This window comes from Meleagris gallopavo, chromosome Z, assembly GCF_905368555.1.
Source record: "Meleagris gallopavo chromosome Z, MGAL_WU_HG_1.1, whole genome shotgun sequence".
Lineage (NCBI taxonomy): Eukaryota > Metazoa > Chordata > Aves > Galliformes > Phasianidae > Meleagris > Meleagris gallopavo.
The window spans coordinates 11634526-11657836 of record NC_139435.1 but is presented as its reverse complement, the minus strand read 5'-3'; the positions used below and the strand labels follow the sequence as shown (position 1 = coordinate 11657836).

Here is a 23311-nt window from a genome sequence, read left to right as displayed (position 1 = left end):
TTGAGCTGGGTTATTGTAGCTGATGACTTATAGAGATCCTTCAACACTAATTATTCAGTGAAATTACCATGTTAATTACATCATAAAACCAAAGAAGAACCAAAGAAACATGATAGCGAAAACATATGAGTTCTCTAAAATTTCATGTTTTCACAAGCGAATATACTATTATTGATATAACAATTATCTACTTAATTAACAGTTTTCATGATCCATGCTAAACAAAAAAATCAGGATGTTTAAAGTAAATATCTACAGCCATGTCTGATTTTACTCAAAATGAATGTCTGCACTATCATTTAGATGTTATAGTGTCTTTTTTAATGTGTAAAAAGTCATGGAATAGTAGAAGTGGACTTTGAGTACTGCGTTGTTTTGGGCCCCTCACTGTAAGAAAGACACTGAGGCACTGGAATGTGTTCAGAGAGTGGCAGTGAAGCTGGTGAGGGGTCTGCAGCACAAGTCTTACAAGGTGCAGCTGAGGGAGCTGGAATTGTTTAATCTGGAGAAGAGGAGGCTCAGGGGTAGGTGTCAGCCTGAAGTTGCACCAGGGGCAGTTGAGTTTGACATTAGGAAATGCTACTTCTCCAAAAAAGTGGTCAGGCACTGGAATGGGCTCCCCAGGAAGGTGGTGGAGTCACTGTGCCTGGAGGTGTTCAAGGAATGTTTAGATATTCTGAGGGATGTGGTTTACTGGGAAGTATCAGTCATAGGTAGACAGTTGAACTGGATGATCTTGGAGGACTTTCCCAACATTGGTGATTCTATGATTCCATGAGCAAAGTAAACCTGTGACTCTTCCCAAGTTGTGTATCAATGATTTTCTGACCTCCATTTTATTATCTATAGCAATGAAAGAAAATCCTTGTATGTTGCATACGCATCAACTATCAGAAAGCATTCCTGTAAATAACGAGCTGAAGTAAATGCATCTTGTATTTACGTATCATAATCAAAAGCAACTTACCAGTAACCTTCCTAGTAAGCTAAGCAGCAACTCTGCAGCTGGCCATTCTGGTTTATTGACAGTGGAAAGAAGATCTTGAATGAAGTTCTCAAACAGAGGCCTGTAATCTTCTTCTCCTTGTTTACTACCACATCTTTTTAAAAGAAAATGCATTATGTAAGCAAATTTTAGAATCATCTTAGCTTTTCTCCTGATGTAAACACGAGTAATCCTATCATTAACTGGAAAAAGAAGTTTAATATGATTCTAAAAGGAAAAAAAACACTGGAATATTAGCAGAATTACAGAATAATTTTAGAAGTCAAGGATAAGTAAGAAGAAGCTGCCCAGAGAAGTTTAAAGCCTCCTCCTCTGGAGGTTTTCAAAACCTGCCTGGACACTTTCCTGTCAACCTACTCTAGAGAACATCCCTTAGGAAGGTGATTGGACTGGATAATCTCCAATGATCTCCTCCAAAACTTACAATTCTCAGTTTCTGTAAGTAAAAAAGATTTTAGGTTTTCTACATCTGGTTTCACCACTTGTATTTTTTCACTTTTGTGCTTCAGATGAGTAACAGACTGCTGATAGAGATCCTACATAGAATATCTGACAGATTCTTAAACATATTAAGAATTCTCTGCAGAATTTCTATGCTATAAGAAGTTTTGTCTAGAGAAGAAAATTTTTAAGAATTTATGAAGTACATTGTTGTAAGTAACTTCACTAGTAGGAATTTAGCATTGCTAAGTAATTAGGTTTATCTCAAGGTGCAAGATTTCATTCAGAGTTGGTTTCATCAATATACTAAAGAAAGTAACAGTACTTACTTCTTAAGAAAAATAGAAAGGAAATTTTGTGCTGTTCTCATGGCTGTTTCATATGAGTTAGTAATAAGCACATCTTGATCCACCTAAAAGTAAGAAGACTTATTAATCTAGCACTTTAGCATAGACAGAAACGTTAACATTATTCTCGGGTCAGATCTTTCATCTATCAAATTATTACTGCAGACAAAATTACACTGCCTAATTACTGGACCGCCATCACAGAATATAATATCCATAAACACACAATTATTCCTGCACCAAATAAAATTATGGAGTTCTTTGAAAATAACTTCCTTACTTTTTTGTTCAATTCCTCATCTGAATTAGAATCTTTTTCTGCTGATGGTAAGTGCACAACACACTGAATAAGTTGCAGAACTAGTGCTGTTACCATCTGAATATACATAGGCTCTCCATCTGTGTCACTGCTATTCAACCTGTTAATACGAAAAACAAAGCATTAACACTAAAATAAAACTATTATTTTTTGTTCATAAATAATTTTAAGATTTCTAAAATTTTTTAACCACCAAAATCTGTATACTAGAAATTTAAGTAGTCGCTTGCTTCTCTCTTAAGAAGTGAAAGATTGGGTCTAGCACTACTCTCGAGTAGGTGAGACAAGCTGAAACAGCACAAATGACTATCAGAATATCTGTGAAGCTCAGTAACCAAAAATCTGCAGAAATACATATGAAATCAAACACCTACAATTCTACTTTCTAATATGGTGACTATGGGCTGGATTGGCTTCTACAAGAGTTACAGCCATGGTACTTACTCTCAGATAGCATAACAAACTATAGACTTAAAAATTCAATAGTGTTTATGTTTGTATGACCAATGTGAATACAATCCACCTCACATTTCTCCTCTTCCAAGTGATTTAACCTGACAAATGTTATACTGTTCATATACCCATACATCAACACTTATAAGCAATATGAAATGGTCATACTCTGATATCATTCTTTCCAAATCATCTACTCTGGATCAGCCAACCTATTTCATGGACAACTTGTCTCCAGAGGAAAGATGTATGCAAGTAAGATAGATAGGTAATATGTTATTTTTCTAATTCTTGGTCTGATAGGCATGAAAGAAAAATTGATGTCAATCCAAACAGCAAATATTTTAGAATGATTTAAAGTATCCACCAATTTAAACTGGAATTCTGTTCAGATTGAATGTGATCATATTATCTAGAAGATACACAGTTGAACTGAGCTGAGCGATTCCTAAATGAAACTCATTCAAAGCAGTATCAGTTTGAAATCCTGGAAAGATTGCTCTGAGTATGACCTCGAAAAAGTTCACTCAACATTCTCCTGTTAAGTTCAGGCAATTAAGAAATTAAATACCTCCATATAGATAGAATCAAATATTTTTGAATCAAAATCCCCCATGAATGCAACCAATATTGCACTTGCTTACATTCTTAGTGAGAAGACTAATAAATATTTCAATTATTTCAGTATCCAAGCATAAGTACAATGGCACAAGAAACAGTGACTGTTACATGACAGATTAGTCAGGAAACTGCTCTCTATGTAGATATTGATATTTCAAAATCTCTAAGAAACTGTAGCTTGTGAAGTTGCAGATTTTTAAAGAAGTGTTAATTCTGAAATGTAAAATCATACATGTACAAAACTGTAAATGTTTCCATCTGTGTCAGAAATTACCTGAAGTTTCTCAAACTCCTCTTGCTAGTTGGTAGTCTTGCAAGGGAAGTGAAAATTTCTTCTAGTATTAGTTGTCTATGTTTTTCATATCTGGAGAAAACCTATTTAACAGTTACAGCATTGTTAGAATATTATTGTTACATAAAATACGTAGTAATGTCCACTTCAAGTGAATTTGAATGCATACCATGTTTTTAAAGCATTTCTTTATCTTTTCAAACCAAGCATGTCTTTGTAAAATATTAAATCTTTTTCAAATAAAGATTTTAAAAATCATCTAAAAACATGAATGTCTAATAACTGCTCTTATAAGTACCATATGCTTTAAAGATTTCTGCTAACAGGAAGACACTGTGTAGGAAAATGAGACTGTAATAAAAAGCTTTCAGATCCCAGTATACAACAGAAGCTCATGGCTGCATATATTAAAATGAACACATACACAATTATAGAACGTATTTGACAAACCAGTTTTACTTTGTATCTTAGTTTTTAATATTTGCCCAACATTAGATATTCCTTTTATTTATAGTCAAGATTGCTGAGTTTGCTCTCCTTTTGTTCATTTAGAATTTCATTTAAAAATTCTGGTGAACGTGATCCTTACAAAGATAGGATACTCCTATCTTTAACAAACATATACATGTTGCACTGCATTTTTCCTGAAATAATGTTTTATTTGTTCTAAGAATTTTTCATGCATCTATCTCTTCCAAGGAATATGATCTTAAAGTATCCTGTTCTCTAGCTTATTTCACTGCACACATTCAAACCTTAACAAAGGAAATGAGAAATACCATATTGCTAAGATTTCTTAGCAAGAGAGGACAAGAAAGACATCGGAGTTTGTGTTTACACTTTTAACCACATAACCATAATTAAGAAAGTTTCTTGCTCAAGTAGGAAACTTCTTCTAGCTACTCTGCAAATAGCAGCAGCTCAGGTAAATTTAATACTGTTCCTAAATTGTAATACTAAACTCTAAAACTGTGAAAAAAATAAAATCAGTTTGAAGCTCTACTTCTGTACCAGGAAAAATACAGATGATGAAAATGTCCTAATAACTGCTAGATGTACAGGGACATGAAACAGCAAATGAAAAATTACTTACTGCAGTCACTAGTTTGATGGCACATAGCTGTAGTTCACTGACATTTTCTACAAAGAAAGGTGTTATCCCCATAGATGATACCTATCAATGGAAATAAGTTATTATAAGTGTATTTGGCTGGGAAATTGATTTACATGCAATTTTACAAGCATCTTATTCATTCAGCAGATAAGGGATTCAACAATAAATATCACTTTGTAATTGCAAACAGAACACAATCACATTAAGCTTTTCATATAATTTTTTTTTCTATAAAAGCCAATAAAAGTGTGAACATTAAACGTTCTTTTCTGCAGAACAGAGCAAGAAGGTAACATACTACACAAAAGATTATTCAGTTTAACATCATCAATTAATTAAAATATTATTTCATATTTCATGTCACTTACATAGCTATACTTCAGTCTCTCTAAGCAAAGAAAAAACTAAAAAACAACAAGAAAACCCCCACAACAGACACCCTTCTAATAAAACTTACCTGAAGAATAGTTGTATCAGTAAGAAGTTGTATCTCTAGCAACTCTGATAAACTGCTGACAATATCACAAACTTTGTTATACAACATCACTATAACTCTTTGCTTGTGGGTGGAACACTTGGCACGTTTTGCTTTTGAACTTAAAAGACCACCTAAAAAAATCAGAAATATTTTAATGAATTTTTTAGTGTTTCAGTTGTGTCAAATATTAGAAAGATTGTTTTCTCAAGAAAACAAATTTGCCCAAACAGCTTTGTGAATGAAATTATTTGTAGAAAAAAGAATCTTTAGCAGCAGCAGCTGGAATTTCAAATGACATTCAATTTTCATAATAGTTCTGAATTATGGACGCAAGATTTTAAAACAGTTCTTGATGTTGGATCTCCACATCTGAGAATATGTATATGACAACAAAATGCTTTAATTTTTATGATTTAATTTTCATTAAATTAAATCATTCTATCAGGATTATGACTACAAAATGACTTATTCATCCACACAGAAACAATTTGCAAAGGACAAACTTTAGACTAATTTCTCAATACTTTTGTCTAAGGGGTGATTCTAACACTATAGTTATTGCAGTAAACTTGAATAAATTTGGGGAACACAAAAATTTGTTATTTTACACTTCATCATCATTAAAATAACACCATGTGTTAATTCAGATGATGCATGTCATATGAAAGAACTATCAATAGAAGAGTTGCATATAAAAATCTCCAGGGAATTGCATCATTGTAATCATCATATAGTAGATAGGAAAAAAAAAAAGCTAAGCAAGAATAATGTGAAAAAGCTTCTAAAAATCTTATATCATACTAACCACCAAGAGGATCCACTCTATACACAGGGTCATACTGAGGATAGAGAGTGTTTTGCAAATGAAATTTTGTGTACTGAATAACTCTTTCTATTACATCCTCAATATATACAGCTTTAGGCATATTTGGTGATGTCATAATATTGATAGCAGTAAGACAAGCATCCGCAGATTTTGTTACTCTCTCCATTATCAGATCTCTCCATAATCTCTCCTCATCTTCAGTGTCATTGTTCTGCAGTATACAAGAAAAACAGTTCAGCTTGAAAAAAAAAGTTGAATTGCTATACAGTACTTGGTAAGGATAAAATTGCCATTTTAATATACTTTCATTTCACATTCCTCTGTGATACAAAAATAATTGTTTTATAAATCAATTACAATTTGTTTTACTAACATGTTTTCAATCATACTTCTTCCTAAGTTAGAATTCTACAATAGCCCTCCATATTGTTCTGGTAAAATACAAAGAAGTTTTGTGTATATCATAGAGAAGCTCTATGAAGGAGTACTGCTATACTCTGTGCTTAAGACTGATGTGCCTTAAGCAAAAACGGATCATTCAGTTTTACTTCATGGTCTACACAGACAGCTTCCTGCTCTGACAAATCTGTTTTTTTTTTTTACCACTAGAGGGAACAGTCACACAGCAAGACTGTTCTGATTCACAGAAAACTAGTGAGAATGAGACTTTCCTCAGAGATCGGCTCAACTGTTATCATGATCTTTTATCAATGGGTTTAACATACATCTCATCAAACATACCCATTTTGTTTTAGCACTGGGTACAGAATTCCTGTATGTTGTTTGTTGTACAGACTATAGTACAAAATGAACAACAGGGTAGTTACAAACTACAAGCATTAGTGAAATAGTGTTTATCACATTATCAATAGGAAAATTGGAGAGAATTTCTAATATATTACGTCTGCTACATACAAAGCCTTACAAACTATAGCTCTATAACAGCATAGATCAACATTGGCTTTCCTTGTAAAAAAATGGGATTGGTGAAACAACAGTTTCTAATTGTATCAGCTTTCTCCCTTTGAGGTAAGAGAAACTAGAACTATTGCATTATGTATGTGTTATAAGTATTTAAAGAAAAGAAACACAAATGAGGAGGTCCCTTTAAATTTCTCACATGGAATAGTTTTAAGCCATGTGTTGCTTGAAGGAAGTTTTTTTTTTTTTTTTTTTTAATTAAAAAAGATGATCCCTTCCAGCTCTAGATGTTCTATGGTTCTATGATTTAAAATACATGCTTAGTTTTTAATGCTGAGTGGGAAATACATTCTAAATATTACTGCACCTTCCTTCACTGTGTTAAGGAAGATTTATGAACGACTAACAAAGAAATTTCCACTTGTGCGAGTTATACTAATTACCAGAAACATTTCAGATAGAAACTTTAAAAAATTTAGTACTTCAAAATTAAGTCAAAAGACAACTCAGTTGCTCTCAACACAACTGTTTGCTAATAGAACTACAGTAAAACTACTAGTATTGAAAGAATATCACCAACTGGATTTTACTTCAAATCACAAAATTTGACAATCTGTTAATCACGAATATCTAAAATCAAGAATTCCACTCAAGCATTCAAATGCACACATAAACAAACCCCAGGTATTTGAAGTTATCAAATAAACGGAACCCAAGTAAAGAAAATCTGGTGCTGAAGAGTGGTGTGAAATGATGTAATTTGAAACTCACATGGTTAAGTAATGTAGAAAGCTTTGATCCATCTTGAATATTCTTCTCCAAAATGTTCAGGACCTTAACTATTTTGTCTGTTGAGAGCTATAACAAGAAAGCAAATATATCAAGCAGCTGTGGGAACATACCAAATTGCTGAGAAAAAGTCCACAGATGAAAGACAGAACTTACTCAGAACTTACTATGTAATACTAGCATGAAATTTAAATTGTAAGCACTATTGCGACAACGATTAAATTTTGACTTAAGCACAACTGAGAATTTGGATAATAAAATTAAAACATTGAGGTATATTTTTAGACTGCAATCTTGTTTTTTTTTTTTCAACCAGGAAGATCTGTAGGAACAGATTTAAAACTGCATATCTGCTACAAACATTGTATAGTTTTACAATCTTGTTTCTAGAAACTGAATTTCAACAGTTCCAAGTATGAGCCACATATTCTAGTTAACCACATACAGATTTGTTAGGAGAAAATCCAGACCTTGCAGAAAAGCAGAAATAAATTTCCTTGGTATTTGAGTGCTAATACATAGGAAATGTATTCTTGCTAATTTTAATAACTTTGAAAAATTAGCATGCTGAAAAACATAACACAAATTCTCTTACCGATATCTTACAGAATTAAATAAACTGTAGATACAGATAATAACACAGTAACTCCAAAAAAATCTCTTTCACTCATCCAGATAATTCTGGAAAGGAGCACCAGTATTAACAGAATTCTGATTTTACACATACATGTAGGCACATGTGTATTAAAAAAAAAAAAATGTAGCAGACATTTTTTTAAGGGTATGAGGTAATCAAAACACTCAGGGTGAAAACATTCTACAGATGAAAGTATGGAGGACTGAAGAAAAGGCAAAGAAGTATACCTGAGTCTCGGTTTAAGGAAGATCTATCAGTGAATAGCACTTGTCACTTGATAGACACTTTATAAGCACAGAAGGTGATCAAGAGCATGCAGACTAAGAACATAACATAAGACTGCCCAAATCCAAGAGTTTTACATAAGGAAAGCAAGAAAATTGTTTCTAGAAGTGCTATACCAACACACCATCACAGAACATTCTTTTGAAGACAGGAAGAGTCTAGCAAACAAACCAGTACAGGCAGTCTACAGAAACTGAATCTTGTCACCAGAGACATTAAATATTTTAAGTTTGTGGGGCTTTTCTGGAGACATGGGAAGAACTAGGTAATTCAATATGATGGACATCTATATAGTAACAATGTACTGACAGCTTATATTAGAAAGAGTGGATTTTCTATTTCACTGTGTTTGCTCAAAACTAGCTGCAAGAAGCAGACTCAATGTGGTCAATGTGCTTTTGTAAAAATAAATTAATTTACATTTTCTGCTCAAGCACATATGGTACATATTAATACATGGTGCTTAGTTGTCACAGACACAAAAGTACCTCAGCATCAGAGAAATTAGCAGTTGACACGTGGTAACTAAGTACTTCAGTTAAGTTCAGTGTAAGCATTACTGTTTGCAGTAAGTCACATGCACTATTGAAGGGATTGAAATGTCATTACAGCAAACACATTTTTTGCAGGTGATGAAATTAAACGTTCAGAAAGAGGTAAAGACTATGAAGATGTACCTTGTCCATAATCCCCATTGCCTTGATTTTTGCAGATTCACTACCCAACTCATTAAGCTGATGTTTTCCCAGAAGCAATTCCTGTGGAATCTCATCATCATCACCTAGGAAAAAAAAAAAAAATAAACAGTCATTTTTCCTAACATTTCAAAGAGTGCAGTACTGACAGCCAGTGTGAAAAACCAAAAGCAAGAAAAGCTGTTAAAGAACTGCTTCACAAATAGCTAGCATCTAATAGTTCCAACTAATGATGACAACGTTTGGTTTTGATAAAACAGCAACTTGCTCAATGTGTCTGATCACATGCTCTGAAATTTCACTTAACAGCCTAACATGGGACATCTACTTTTCTTATATAACAATGCATTTATTGCAGAACTACCCTCATTTGGCAAAACAAATCACGAATGATCATAATTATAATTCTAAAGCCCAAATCTCAGTCAGAACAGTTGGAAAAACGCATACTATACCTAAGGATACACAGATAAAATGGCATGCATTGACATTCATCAACACTTTTGAAGATCAATCAGTGGATGTGAGCACAATGGGGAAATGGGTGGTATGTTTCAGCAGTGATGACTGCAACATGAAATACAAGCCACAAGTACATGAAGTACAAATTCTGTACAGCCATGAAGTTATTTATGAAAGTGGCATGCACGTTCTTGTTTGCGGTTGGCAAAATTGCTAATGGTGGTGACTATGTAGATGAATAGTCTTTTGCAGTGTTTGAGAATTTGCTCTATCAAGTAGTGCTCTTGAGCTCTTTATCTGTTATAGTTTCCAAAGAAATAAAGAGGAGGCATTAGTTATGGAACAACCCACTTGCATAGAAAGAACAACAGTTCTAAATCCAGGAGTATAGACAAGATTGTTTTAAAAACTATAGTGATTTGTTTACTGCATCTCTTTCCTCATTCTAATTCTGTGATAGTAAAAAGTATGTTAAGCACTCTGCCACTTGAGAAGAATAATAAAGCAGCATATACACCAGTAGACTATTATTTGTCTCTCTATGATTTATAAATCTTTTGGATTCTGCAGGGAAAGGAAGAAGATCTGCCTCCAGTGGCAAGTGAAAATTGGAAAGGTAAAGACACCCACTCAAGGTGGAAGCCATGTGAACACTATTTATTCTAGCATGAATCAGCAGAAATTAAATTAGAAAGAAGAAAGCCTGAAAATACTAGAAATGTGATTTGTTTGCAATTTCTTGTGTTTCTAACTGGGGGGAAGCACTTTGAAAATTTCTGACATATTACCCAAGGTTGTAAAATCCATGTCTTCCAGATTTTCCAAAATGTTCTCTATTGAAGCAATAAATCTTTTGAAGGTTGAAGAATCCATCATTTCTGGTGAGAAATAAATACATAAATAAATATTTTATATACAATGCAGGAAATAAAAACTGAAGAATATAAATCTGAAGATTACCTTCAGGTGTTAGTTTAGGTTCGTAAGCTCTCCTCTTCTTTTGCTTTTCTTTTTTCTTCATTTTTCTTGCCACTAATAAGAGAGCAAAGAATGAAGCTAACAATTTGTCAAAATGAAATAAAGGAGTAGTTACATTTCTTATGTTTGTATTAAACACATAAAAATGTTTATTTCACTACTTTCAACTTGTCCTTTAAAAATGCACTTGTATTATGAAAGAAAATGATTTTTTATAACGATGAGTTACCCTCACTGAGGCTAGGAGGAGGAGAATAATCATCCATATCAGAGTCATCAGGACTGCGATTACGGTAACGGCCACTACCAGAAGTCCTTCTTCCTTCATGATAATGACCACTTCTTCTGTGGTCACCAGAACTTCTTCTGTCATGTTCTTCATACTCCCAAGCTTCATCTCTATCCTTTTTATGTCTTTTTCGAGAAGCTAGAAATGAAATGCATTTTCATTCTAAGTATAAAACATCCAATTTTAATATCTCAAAATTATAGGTTTACAAATAAAACATAACCATATAACTGCTCCATAAAACAAGTGAACACTCCAAACCATTATATAAAATTCAGTTATGGCACCAATCTAACAATTCATTTTGAATTACTTGAAGAACATGCCTGAAATCATCAAAGATACCAGTAAATACTTAAAAGTATGAATGTAAAGGACACCTGCCCTTTTAAAAAAGGAGAATGAAACAAAATAACTTTTATTCTCTCCTTTCTTAAAAAAAAAAACAACATTCAGATATTCTTCAGTTGCATAACTGTGGCTATTATGAAGTGCAACTCATTGTTCATTTTGCCCATCTAATAGAGGAAATTCCAAGTACAGTCTATTTTGCCAAGAAATCAAAAAACTTGTCTTGATATATATTGCACATAATTCATTGGACAGGAGAATCAGTTCTGGACTAAACAGTCAATATTCATTACTTATGGCTTTTCTAACCACTTTCCAGTCAAGACCAAAAAGCTCAGCAGAACTAAATGTTGAAATCAGGATGAGTGTTTTTATCAGAAACAAAGATCTGGTGAAAATACAATTTTCAGAGAAAGGGAATGGAGACTTCTCTGTTATTTTTGAAGGCAGTCTTGCACATCTTTGAGAAGAAAAGGTGCTAAGATGTAATAGAAAGAGGATATTTCACAGGTTCCTCCATGAAACTTTCCATTATCTAATGTAACACAGTGACTGGGCTAACAAAAAGATATAGACCATGCTTTGAAGATCAAAATGGTATCAAAACATTACACTCTAGACTAGCAGATTTTACTGTTCTCATGAAGCAGTATTGAGCAGCCCTTACATTTGTACATGTTTCTGCCAAACTCTCCTGACATTTAAAAATGTATGACTGTATACTAAATTGCTTTTGAGAAGAATGTCTCCAAGGATTTATACAGAACTGGAACAGAACTGACAAATTACTTCCACAATTCCAGTTTCTTGATAAGCACAGGAAAGAAAACATTATCCATATCAAGATATAGCCAATAAGCAGCCCAGTCACAGGCAGTATGAATAAAGAACTATTGAATATGAGGTGATACCACACTGCACCTTAGAGAGTTTCCACTTCTGAAAACACAGTACGAAATTTCTGCCAACAGGTGGTCTGATACTTTAATAACTTAGGTCAGGCTTTGAGCTGTACTACTTCTGGATCAGAACTGCTTCTGGAGGCAGTACAGTCATGTTCATGATGCCTGAGCTACAAACAGTTTCTGTTCTAAATGGCTGAGAGTTAACTGCAACTGAAGAAATGGAGGGCTACCTGTGCTATCTGAACTGAATGCACTGGATAAAGAAATAAACATCTTATGGAAATTGATTTTATACACTTGGTTCTCTTTTTTTCCTCATGAGACAGTATTTTGCATAAATGCTGCATAGCATAACTAAAAAAAATCTGGAGAATGGCTTCCCATAAGGTAAGTACAGAAAGAAATTCAAAGAGTAGCTGCTTTTCATCTAGACTTACAAATTCAAATGGAGTAATTACTCTTTTATTAAGTAAAAAATAAGATTTTCAGGCAAATCGTTGTCTGTATAGCAAACTTGTTTTCATTTAGACTAGTCAACTTAAAAAGAAATCTTTCTGAGAAAGCAAAGTATTAGTCTTGTTTTGCCACAGGAACAGAATTACATACTACTTACATTCAAAAGCTTCTTCACTGTCATTGTCTTCATCGGAACTTATTTCAGCATATTTTGGTTTCTCATTAACTGTGCTACGTTTACGTTTGTTCATTTTCACACGTTCACAAAGAGGCATGGTGGATTCAATTTCTGCCAGGAGCTCAGGAGGCAACTCCTTTAACACTGACTGATCTATGCTACCTATTAATGAAAGTAAGAAGAGTCAGTTTGAACCCAAAGATAAAAAAAGGAAAAAAAGAAAAAAAAAAGATTAAAAAAAAGTGCCCAACACTACAATTATTTTTCAGAAACCACTTACAGAATATCCACTAGCAATACCACAGTTAGAAGTTAGATATATCTGGAGGTATTTGACAGGCCTTTTTAGAACTTTATACATTGTTCACACTGCAAATGAAAATTAACATAATAAATAGCATAAATATTTCCATCATGTTAAACATGAAAATAAAAACAAATTCAAACTGGTGAATTACATTTGTAAAATGATATTCCTGCTGTTTCCACAAAACAGTCTATTTTTTGTTTATCCTCTGAACTTAACAAGTTCTTTTGAAAGTGTAGGTAAATGCACTCATTGTGCTTTACCATAGTTTGGTTCAGACGGATTAGTCAATCTGCACGTACTACCAGCTGACTGGATGCCAGTCAGATCTAATCTGTAGGTTATACAGTTCTATCTACAGCTATGCAGCATTTAACAAGAGGCAGCTTCCACTCAACTCTAGAAGAGAAATTTGCATGCATTCGTTTTGACACAATTTCCACAGGTACAGACAATTCACTAAAGAGTCTCAGATCCTGATTCCCTAAAACATACGCTCAATTTTATGTACTGTGGGTAAATACACTGAAATCAGTAGAAGTATTCACAGAGCATAAAAACTATAGAACATTTGGTCAAATCAATGCTGTGCAAAAAACAGCCAAAAGTAAAGGAACAAAAGCTGCATACAGATTCATACAGATGTTTAAAAGCTATATCCATGTACACCAGCAGGAGTCTTTTCTACAAATGTATATTTAAGCCTTTCTGAGCCTACTAGGAAAAGTATATTTAAAACAGAATAATTACTAGATTACTTGGAGAAAAAAGAAATCAGTAATATACCGTATATTCTCTGGTACTAGTCCTCAGACTAAAGACACATACACAGTCTCAAAATTAATTATGTAATATTAAGTTTGTGATTACTGTTTTGAGAAACCGTTAGAACTGATTTTGTTCTTCATTGTTGCTTACACTGTACACAACAAATGTCTTGGTAAGATGAAAAGTGATGCATTTTAAGTAAGAAAACCCTTAAGATGAAAAAAAAAACCAATCAACCATCCCAAAACAATAAATGAAAGGACATGTTACTCTTTTCTATCTGCTAGGCATATCTACCCTTGCTTTTCTGACTGATTTTGAGAATACTATGCTGGGAACAATCTTTAAAAATAAGTCAGTTGTCCTCATGTTTATTACATATCAATGAAAGAACAAAAATGCAAGCATTCAAATATTTATTTAATATTCAGGTGCTACAGATGCTTTAGGAAACAGGATAAACTTCTTTTATTTGTTTATAAGAGAATATATTGCGTTCTAGTTAATCCAAAAATAAATAATGATCCAGGAAACTGAGCTTTCTGAAAAACTGTCCTCTCCAAAGGAAAGACTTCTTTTGTTTCCCCAATAACTGTCATCAACCAATCAATATACATATTGTGCTTGAAATAGACTACAGTCATCAGTGTTCTTCAGACATCACTTAAATATACTCTCAAAGCTGCCACAGTCATTAAAACAAAACAAAACAACAAAAGGAACCACCAGAAAGGACCACCATAACCAGATCTTTCTTCCGCTCCACATCGATGAAACTGAAGGGCTTAGGACATAGAACAGCTGTAAAAACAATTAATCCTAAAGAACTGCAAATATAAATAGCCATTTCGTCTTCAGTGCTTGTCCAAATCTATACAGCACTGTTCATGACTTGCATACTAGTTGATTGCTGAAGGAAGAATGCATTGCTATTTTTGTTCGATCACTGAGATCCAGAAGTTTCTTACAGAAGATATTCAAGAACCTTCAGATGTTACTGAGTATCTACTGATTGCAAAGATATTTGCCTCTCACCAGCAATTCATGACTGCTAATGCAGATAAAAACAAACCAGAGAGTCTTAGCTAACGATGAATTAATCCAGAATATACTTCCCACATTCTGGAAACTTTTCTTCTAAGTGTGGTTTTGCCACATATAGTTGAAAGGTCTACAAATACTTAGTTAATACGAAAGGAACAATCAACAACAGCTTTCTTTAAATACATGTAGGTTGCTCTGAAAGTAATGCCTTCAACTTTTTCTTCATGGAAACTACAACAAATATGAAGAACACAATAACCGTACTTGAATGAGCAAAATCGCAGCTACAACACTATTTTTCAACATAGACACCACCATTAGCTATGCGTTTTCACCAGTGATGAACAACAGCCTGCATACTGGGCTCATAAATCTAAACCAATACAGGTGACCCACTGCTGCTGTTGCCACTGCTGAGACACACCACCCACTGTGCTCACCATTCACTGGCTGGTCTTCATAAATGTTTCAGTGGGTGTCATTTTTTTCTTCATGGAGCAATTCAGTGACACATTTGCTTCCTACTTACTTCCATGCCTGACATCATCTTGTAAGGTTGCCCCTCTGCTGCCATCTGTCACACAGCAACAACAAGTAACAGGATATTGGTGGGAAGGTTCAATCTCTACTGCCATATCACCAACCCAGATGTCAAGAGCTAATATTATAAAATAGGCAGCATTACTTTCAGAGCAGACCTCAGAGCTGCTTCATGATAAATAGCACAGAGCTAGATCAGGGAAGTGTCATGTTAGGGAATAGGAAAAGATTCTTCACCAGAGGGTGGTCATACATGGAACAGGCTCCCAAGGGCAGTGGGCACAGCCCTGAGCTGTTGGAGTTCAAGGAGCATTTGGACAATGCTCTCAGACATAGGGTTCAGATTTTGGGTGTTGTCGTGTGCAGCTAGGAGTTGAATTCAGTGACCCTTCTGGGAGAACAGACTGATTGAATGACTGTGTGATGCCTAGCTGCCTGCTGAGTTAAACCATAAAAATTTTCATTTGGTATATTTCATATCTTGAATGATACAGATGGTTTCTATTTTTCTTAATTTCACAAGAAAATAAGGTTTGTGATTCAAGCTGTCTCTGCTCATCATCTTGTCCCTGCAGTTGTTCTCTGCAGTGCCTTTTGAAAGTATGGACTACTTTAAACCAAATTTGACAAATTAACTGTGTATTTAGTAAGCTTAGAACATGTCTATACATTGCTCACACTGTGATCCTTGGATGTGGTTTTGCACGAGTGTATAATCAATGAATATTAAGATGTTATAATTATGAAATAAACAAGAGAGTTAGGCAAAGCAGATTATAATAACAAAAAGAGAATAGATAGACTACCCTCGTCCTGGGCTCGCTTACCAAACTCCAGCAGAGTGGATCTCCAGAATAGATCCTTCCCCACTGGCAGTCAGCTGTTACATGGGTCTAGGAAGGGTGGAGCCAAGCTCCACCACTTCCTGCAGCACAGGTGAATTGCCTTCACCTGTACTCCTGTCGCTGACTCATTGCTTGCCTCAGGTGATTAATCAGAGGTTCAGGCCATGACTCAGCAGTTCCCATACACACAAGATATTGTAACAGTATTTAGATATTGGGTAGATTTCTAGGCCTAGCTGGTGAGATACCGTTTGCTTGACCATATATAAATTTTGTCAAATTACTTAGTTGCTTTACAATGATCTAAAACTGCAAAAAGAGATAAAAGTTTTTGCTATGGAGTTTCACAGCAAGCCATATTCTGCCAGAAACAATTTAGGTAAACCTATTTTCTTGATACTATTTAAAATGACAATAACAATACCAAAATACGCAAACCTGCTTGAATCACTAGTATCACCAATCACATTCTGAAGACCTCAGAAACTTCCCATATTAGTTGTAATGCATTATCATTTTCTTATTTGGCCAAAATATAAGGAGGACATAAAACTTAGTGTGTGTTGAAAGGTGGGCTACAATGTTGTTGAAGAGTCTGGAGAGCAAGATGGATGAGGAGCAGCTGAGGACTTCCAGTTTGTTGGGCCCAGACAGAGGAACTGAGGGGAGGCCTGATGGCAGCTGTAGCTTCTCACAGGAAGCAGAGGACAGTGCTGAGCTCTGCTCTGTGTGACAGCGCCCAAGGGAATGGCATGGAGCTGTGCCTGGGGAGGGGCAGGGTTACGGTGGGCATGGAACAGACTGCCCAGGGCAGCGGGCATGGCACTGAGCTTCTGGAGCTCTAGAAGGGTATGGACAACACTCAGACATAGGGTTTAAATTTTGAGTGAGTTTGTGGTTGAGTTCAGTGCTCCTTGTTAGTCCCTTCCAACTTGGACTGTTCTGTGATTCTATGACTCATGATATCTAAACAGTTTGTGAGTACAAATACTGTGGCAAGTGAACAAGCGCTTAAGAAAAGCTGCCCCAAGGTTCATTTTGAAAGTGAGGTTTACAATAATGAAGTCTTCAGCATAAGTTGGCCTCCCATATATATCGTCTTTCCAAGTCTGATATGCAAATATATTGTAAGAAGGAAAATTTAATGAAATTAATTTTGTATTTTCAATCTTAGAATGTGCTCTGTATTTTAAGAAGTAATCTTTCCAAATATTAACACTTGAAGTGAAAAACCACAGAAAGGTGGAAGACGGAAAAGGACTGCTTGTTAATGGTGGAGATATTTATCTTAAGTTTGCATTTCTCAATGTTCAGAAGTTTAAATTTAGTCACTCTCCACATTCAGAAACTTGCATTGACAACTTGTCATACACTTTCTTTTTGACATTACAAATGAAAACACAATCCTGGTTTCTGAGGCAGTGTTAATACCACACCAATGTTTTGGATGCTACCAAGATATGTGCCGTGGGCCACTCAGACGAGAAGAGCTGCAGCCTTTACTGAGCAGCAGCAGGGATGGAGTGAAGGCCAGGGGCCCCTGAACTGAGCAAGGGGGTAGTTCCACATCATGTAACATCATGCAAAAGCCCATAAGGCTGTGAGGAGCTGGCTGGTGGCAGGCTTCTGCTCAGCGATTGGCTGGCTGCCAGAAGGTGGCGAGATGTTGCTAGTGGAACATCCAAATTAAAAAGAATCATAGAATCACCAAGGTTGGAAAAGACAAAAGATCATCCAGTCCAACCGTTCACCTATTACCAATAGCTCCCACTAAACCATGTCCCTCAACACAACATCCAGTCTTTCCTTGAACACCCCCAGGGTCGGTGACTCCACCACCTCCCTGGGCAGTCCATTCCAGTGCCTGACCACCCTTTCTGAAAAGTAATACTTCCTAATGTCTAGCTTGAATCTTCCCTGCCGTAGCTTGAAACCATTCCCTCTGGTCTTATCATTAATGACACGAGAGAAGAGGCCGACCCCCAGCTCACTACAACCTCCCTTCAGGAAGTTATAGAGAGCAATGAGGTCTCCCCTCAGCCTCCTCTTCTCCAGGCTGAACATTCCCAGCTCCTTCAGCCTCTCCTCATATGGCCTGTGTTCCAGACCCATCACCAGCTCACCAGATTTGTTGCCCTCTTTGAACACGTTCCAGGGCCTCAATGTCTTTCTTGCAGTGAGAGGCCCAAAACTGGACACAGTACTCGAGGTGCGGCCTCACTAGTGCTGAGTACAGGATAGAAGGAAGAAGGGATATAAGTACCCCCCTACTGCAAAAAGATGTTTGGAAAATAAATGTATTTTTAAAATACTTAAGTACTACTATGGTTCAGCAGTCAGGAACTACAGTGCAGAGGGTTAACTAACTGTATGTATGTGACAAACAGCTTACTTGTTAAAGCTGTGAAATTCCAAATATCAGTGCACAAATTAAAAACATGCTTTGAACTGTTCTTTTCCTCAAAGAACATTAGGAACATTTTCTTTAAAGAACACTTAAAGAAGTGTTCCATGGCACGCTAAATCCTTGGGGATCCTAGTCCTGCGCCCATGTGAATCTCTACAGAAATACATTTAATGGGAGAGAAAAGTACGTTGTTCCATACAATCTGCTTGAACACATCTTTCAAAATAATTTTTCTTCATCTGCCCTAATACTGGCACAAGGTAAAAATTCCAGTAGTCTGGCTTATAAAAAGAGAGATTGCGTCTTGACTACTCAACTCTGGCTTTGAGAAAAGAAACCCACAAAAAGTTGGGCAAACAAAAATCTGGACACAGCCAACGAGTAATTCTACAACGCTGCGGAAGTCATCACTGCCCACAGAAAAGCAGCAGATATTCAAGAAGGATTTTATAAAAATACAGGATACGCTCAGAAGTAAGAAGTATTTTTTGGTGGAAAGGAAAACTTCCAAAGAGCCTTATGAAAGACCTAGGCAAAGAGCAGAGAATACATACAACACAATTCTGTGAAAACTGCTGAAAATCATCAGGACTTCCACTGTATCAGTGACAGCAATTGAACTGTTGGGGTAATTATTATAAGTTATTTATTCCTTACTGCTAGGAGTTCTCATCCTTACAAACTGCTAAAAGGAGACTAGTGAGGTCTGGTTTCAAAATACATTTTACAAACTCAGCATTAGTAAGAATAACATGGAGCTACACATAACTACTGAAATAAAAGCACTGTTGCAAGATGAACCTCAGATTTGTGAAGGAGAGTTCTCAGGAAAACACTTTATCAAAAAAGAATTCACTGTTAATGATTTCAAACATCAGCATTAAAATCTAAGCCAACGTAAGCCCAACAAATTGAGCCCACAGTGAATAGCTGGAAAACACTACTGTATCACTGTCTACATTACCAACTGTCCCTTTTTTCTTGTCACTCTTATCTAGAAGATGAGCATTAAATGACTACTGAGCTTGACAAATCAGGCTGTTTCCAGTAGAGCTAGAACTAAAGATAAAATGAAACCTGAAAGATCAGAAGAGAGAAAAACATTGTTTCTTTCCTGCAAGTGCCAAAACGGACCATCAGGATGATTCAAGATAATTCAAGTGTAACAGTCCTATGCTATAGCTACTCCTTCCCTTCATTCAATAACCTACAGATTTACAAACTTGCCAGCAAAATATTATGAAAATGTTTGTCTTTTCACACAACAGTGAAGGCTTATACACAGGCACAACAACGGCATGATTTTCAAATTTAAAATTTATTAAAATTTGTATAGATTGTAAAGATGTTCCGCGACAAAACATTTAGCCCACCTGAGGCAGGATTATTCCTTAAGACAGAATGACCATCTAAATGGTGTTTTCAACTAGGTGAACTCACTCTATTTCAAACTGAACAGCAGTGATCCATTAAGGCTGGAATAAGATTTTTCTTGGGGGAGGGATGGATGACAATGGAAAAAAATGAAGGACAAGAAATATGAGCAAGTAAAAACAGAGAATTCAGAATGTTCTAAGCTACATGAAATAAGAGGGATGGAAGAAGAAATGGATCAGTGATGCTAAAGGCAACATTAGAAAAGATGTGCTATGCAATCTACTAAGAAGTGTAGGATGAATCAAATAAAGGATGCTTATGAAAATCACGTCAGTGGCATTAAAATGTTTGTAACTAAAAATGGCTCTGAGTAACACAGTGAATACTATTTCTCTAAACTAGAGTGACGACACTGGAAATCACACAAATATTTTTTATGTTAGTTTAAAAATATCAACCAGTTGTTTACTGGTTCCTTTCCTCCTGCCACTTACGCTGGATCCCAGAGACAGAAACGTCTATGCTCCTCTAAAGACAGAACCTTTAGGAGAGTTTACTGTCAAAAAGCCTGAAGTATGCTGGCTCCCCAGAAGTGTTGCATTTGCGGTGTAAATGCTGATGGCATTTTGTAACCATGTTCTTACTGTGTTGTGTTAAAACATATCTGGAAAAAACACATTTCAGTCTACTAATTAAAGATACAGAAGAATCTTGGGGCTTGTCTCAGTAGTAGCTTCACCGCTCCAGCTACACTGGTTTATACAGACACACTTAAACCAGTTCAGATCACACATATACCAGTTATGTTTAACTACACACATACCCAGATGAAGTACAGATTGAAACTACTTAAGACTTCCTACATTAGGTACTTGCAACAGGATAAATTGTTTCACTTACACAGGGGCAAGACATCCAGAAACAAGTCGTTAGGTGAGTTTCACTTTGATTTCTAATATCACCATATAAGCAAGCAAGCATATGAACAATCAAATTTTTAGGTTTATTTTCCTACCCCAGAAGCAGCAAATCTAAAAGAAAGTGAGAGGACAAAATACAGTGCAGTTAACAAAAATAATCTTACCTTTATTAGATTTGGACGACTTGTTCTTGTTAGGTTTAAAACAAGAGCCCCTTGATTTATCTTCTCTATCCTTAATAAATTTCTGTACGTCATCCAAAGAAAGCTTCTGGAGGACAACTACAGGCTTAGCTCCTTTATTTAGGTCTTCAACTAGCCCAATCTTCTCTACTTTGTCCTTCTGTTCACCTTTAAATTCAGTTTTCCTCGACTCCTGAGTGACATTGCCATCTTTGTCACGCTTGATTTTTGGAATGACAAAATGTTTCAGTGCACCAGATCTTGCCCCCAACAAATAGCTGGGAAACTCTGCTTTATTGTCAGGATGTGCTTTATTACTCTCGACTTTACTCTTACTACTGTCTGTCCTTCGTTCATCCTTGCTGTTGGGTGATCTAAAACCAGGTTTATCAGGTCTTGATTTGCTAGAATCTCCTTTATCATTCTGTCTAATATGAGGGCTGTCAGGTCTTGATTTCTGAGAAGAAAGCCTTTCTGTCCATTCATCAAACTCATGTTTGAATTTCCTATCAAATATTTCATGTTTTGAACAATCAGATTTGTTACCTTGCTCAGAATCATTTTCATTTCTGTTTGTGGATCTCAAAAATTCAGTCCTTCTAATCTTGGATGATTTCCTCTGTCTCTTTCTGACTCCCTGTCCTCAGATATCTGTTTTAGGCTATCTGTAACTCCTAAATCTGCAAGTAGACAAAGCACTGAATTTCTGTTGAACAAACATATAAACAAACAGGTGAGCTTTGTAGAATATATTGCTTTTTTTCAAGAATTGGATATGGAATATCTATATTTCACTCTTGTTACCCAGAGAAGTTTTAGGAACAACTGTGAGAGCAAGAATCAGAGTATTTACCTTAATGGCAAAAATAAGGGTAGGAAATAACTCAATCAGCCTCCACATAAAGCAATGTACTGAAAAATTCTCCTTTTTCACCAGTAAACTACCAACAGAAATAAAAACTGCATCATGTAACTGCTGAATTTTCCCAACATTTATTTATGAAAAGTTGAAACAAAAAATGAAGACCTCGGATACTACATGATTCCAACACATATGTCACCATACCTTTTGGGAGAGGATGGATATATATTGCCCAAAAAACACCTGCAAGTAGAAATGACCCATTCTGGTGCAAAGCATGCTAAGTAACTGCAAGTTTTCTAGACTATTGGAATTAACCCATTATATACTTTTGCTTTTCGTTTTTGACGAAACTGTACCTAGCATATTGTTCAAAATGTGACCTTGTTCACTACAAAAAAAAAAAAAAAGACTTATGGCTAAATGAAAAAAAGTATATATTAAAATGGATCTTCCAGAAATCTAATGTATTTATAAATGCCATGAGGGAAAGCCTTCTGGCTGAAAAGAGGTAGTCATTAATACACACCAGGGGAGCCAGAACTAGATGACCTTGAACATCCTTTCCAATCCAAGCAATTATGTGATTCTACGACAACAGAAAGACAGAAAGGCTGTACAATTCTTACAAAAGAGGTAGAGTTTTTTTCCTGTAAGTCCAGATACATTTAGAGTTTACAATAAGTCTTCAGTTCAGAAGGATCATTAAAAGTCCCTTTCTGTAAAGCACAAAATGTCCTTTTTTTCTCTGAAATGCAGTATAATTTTCAAGTAAACCCTGAATGAAAATTATAATTTGCTCAGTGCAACTGGCAGTGAATGCAACTTGAAAGATGCTTAGTGGATTACTATTTCTCCATTTACACTTGCAAATGCAGCTTCTACTGGAACTTCAAGACAGTGATCCCAAGATTTAGGCCTGTGGAATCAAAAAATTTTAGAATTGCAGCCTTTACAAAAGTACAATCTGTACTGCGGTAAGGAAGCTACACCACAATGAATAACTTTCAAAAGTAAATATCCTTTGACTGTAGTGCTTCATTGCCACACTGATTTCAGTGTGCTCATTTTATGATAACAAAATTAGTTCTATAAATAAGTTTGAGTGAAATTTATGTTTTCTTCATGTGTTAATATCCACAAGCTGTTTTTCCAAAAGGTTGGAGAAACTCTTCTTTACATAAGCCCCATACATGAGGGAAATGTTGAAGAATCA

General features: G+C 35.4%; 1 protein-coding gene across 4 annotated transcripts in view; it reads right to left on the bottom strand.

Annotated features, from left to right (window-relative positions):
• NIPBL (NIPBL cohesin loading factor) overlaps positions 1–23311 on the bottom strand; it is a 161407-nt gene that overhangs the window by 29485 nt on the left and 108611 nt on the right. For all 4 annotated transcript variants that reach the window (XM_085214265.1, XM_085214267.1, XM_085214264.1 and 1 more), the window contains 13 exons: positions 12823–13005; positions 10894–11091; positions 10647–10718; positions 10475–10564; positions 9207–9310; positions 7590–7676; positions 5877–6108; positions 5051–5202; positions 4573–4653; positions 3462–3562; positions 2075–2213; positions 1777–1859; positions 968–1100 (listed from right to left, as the gene is read on the bottom strand). In XM_085214265.1, coding sequence (XP_085070391.1) covers positions 968–1100; positions 1777–1859; positions 2075–2213; positions 3462–3562; positions 4573–4653; positions 5051–5202; positions 5877–6108; positions 7590–7676; positions 9207–9310; positions 10475–10564; positions 10647–10718; positions 10894–11091; positions 12823–13005 — 1655 coding nt within the window. The remainder of the gene's footprint in view (positions 1–967; positions 1101–1776; positions 1860–2074; positions 2214–3461; positions 3563–4572; positions 4654–5050; positions 5203–5876; positions 6109–7589; positions 7677–9206; positions 9311–10474; positions 10565–10646; positions 10719–10893; positions 11092–12822; positions 13006–23311) is intronic.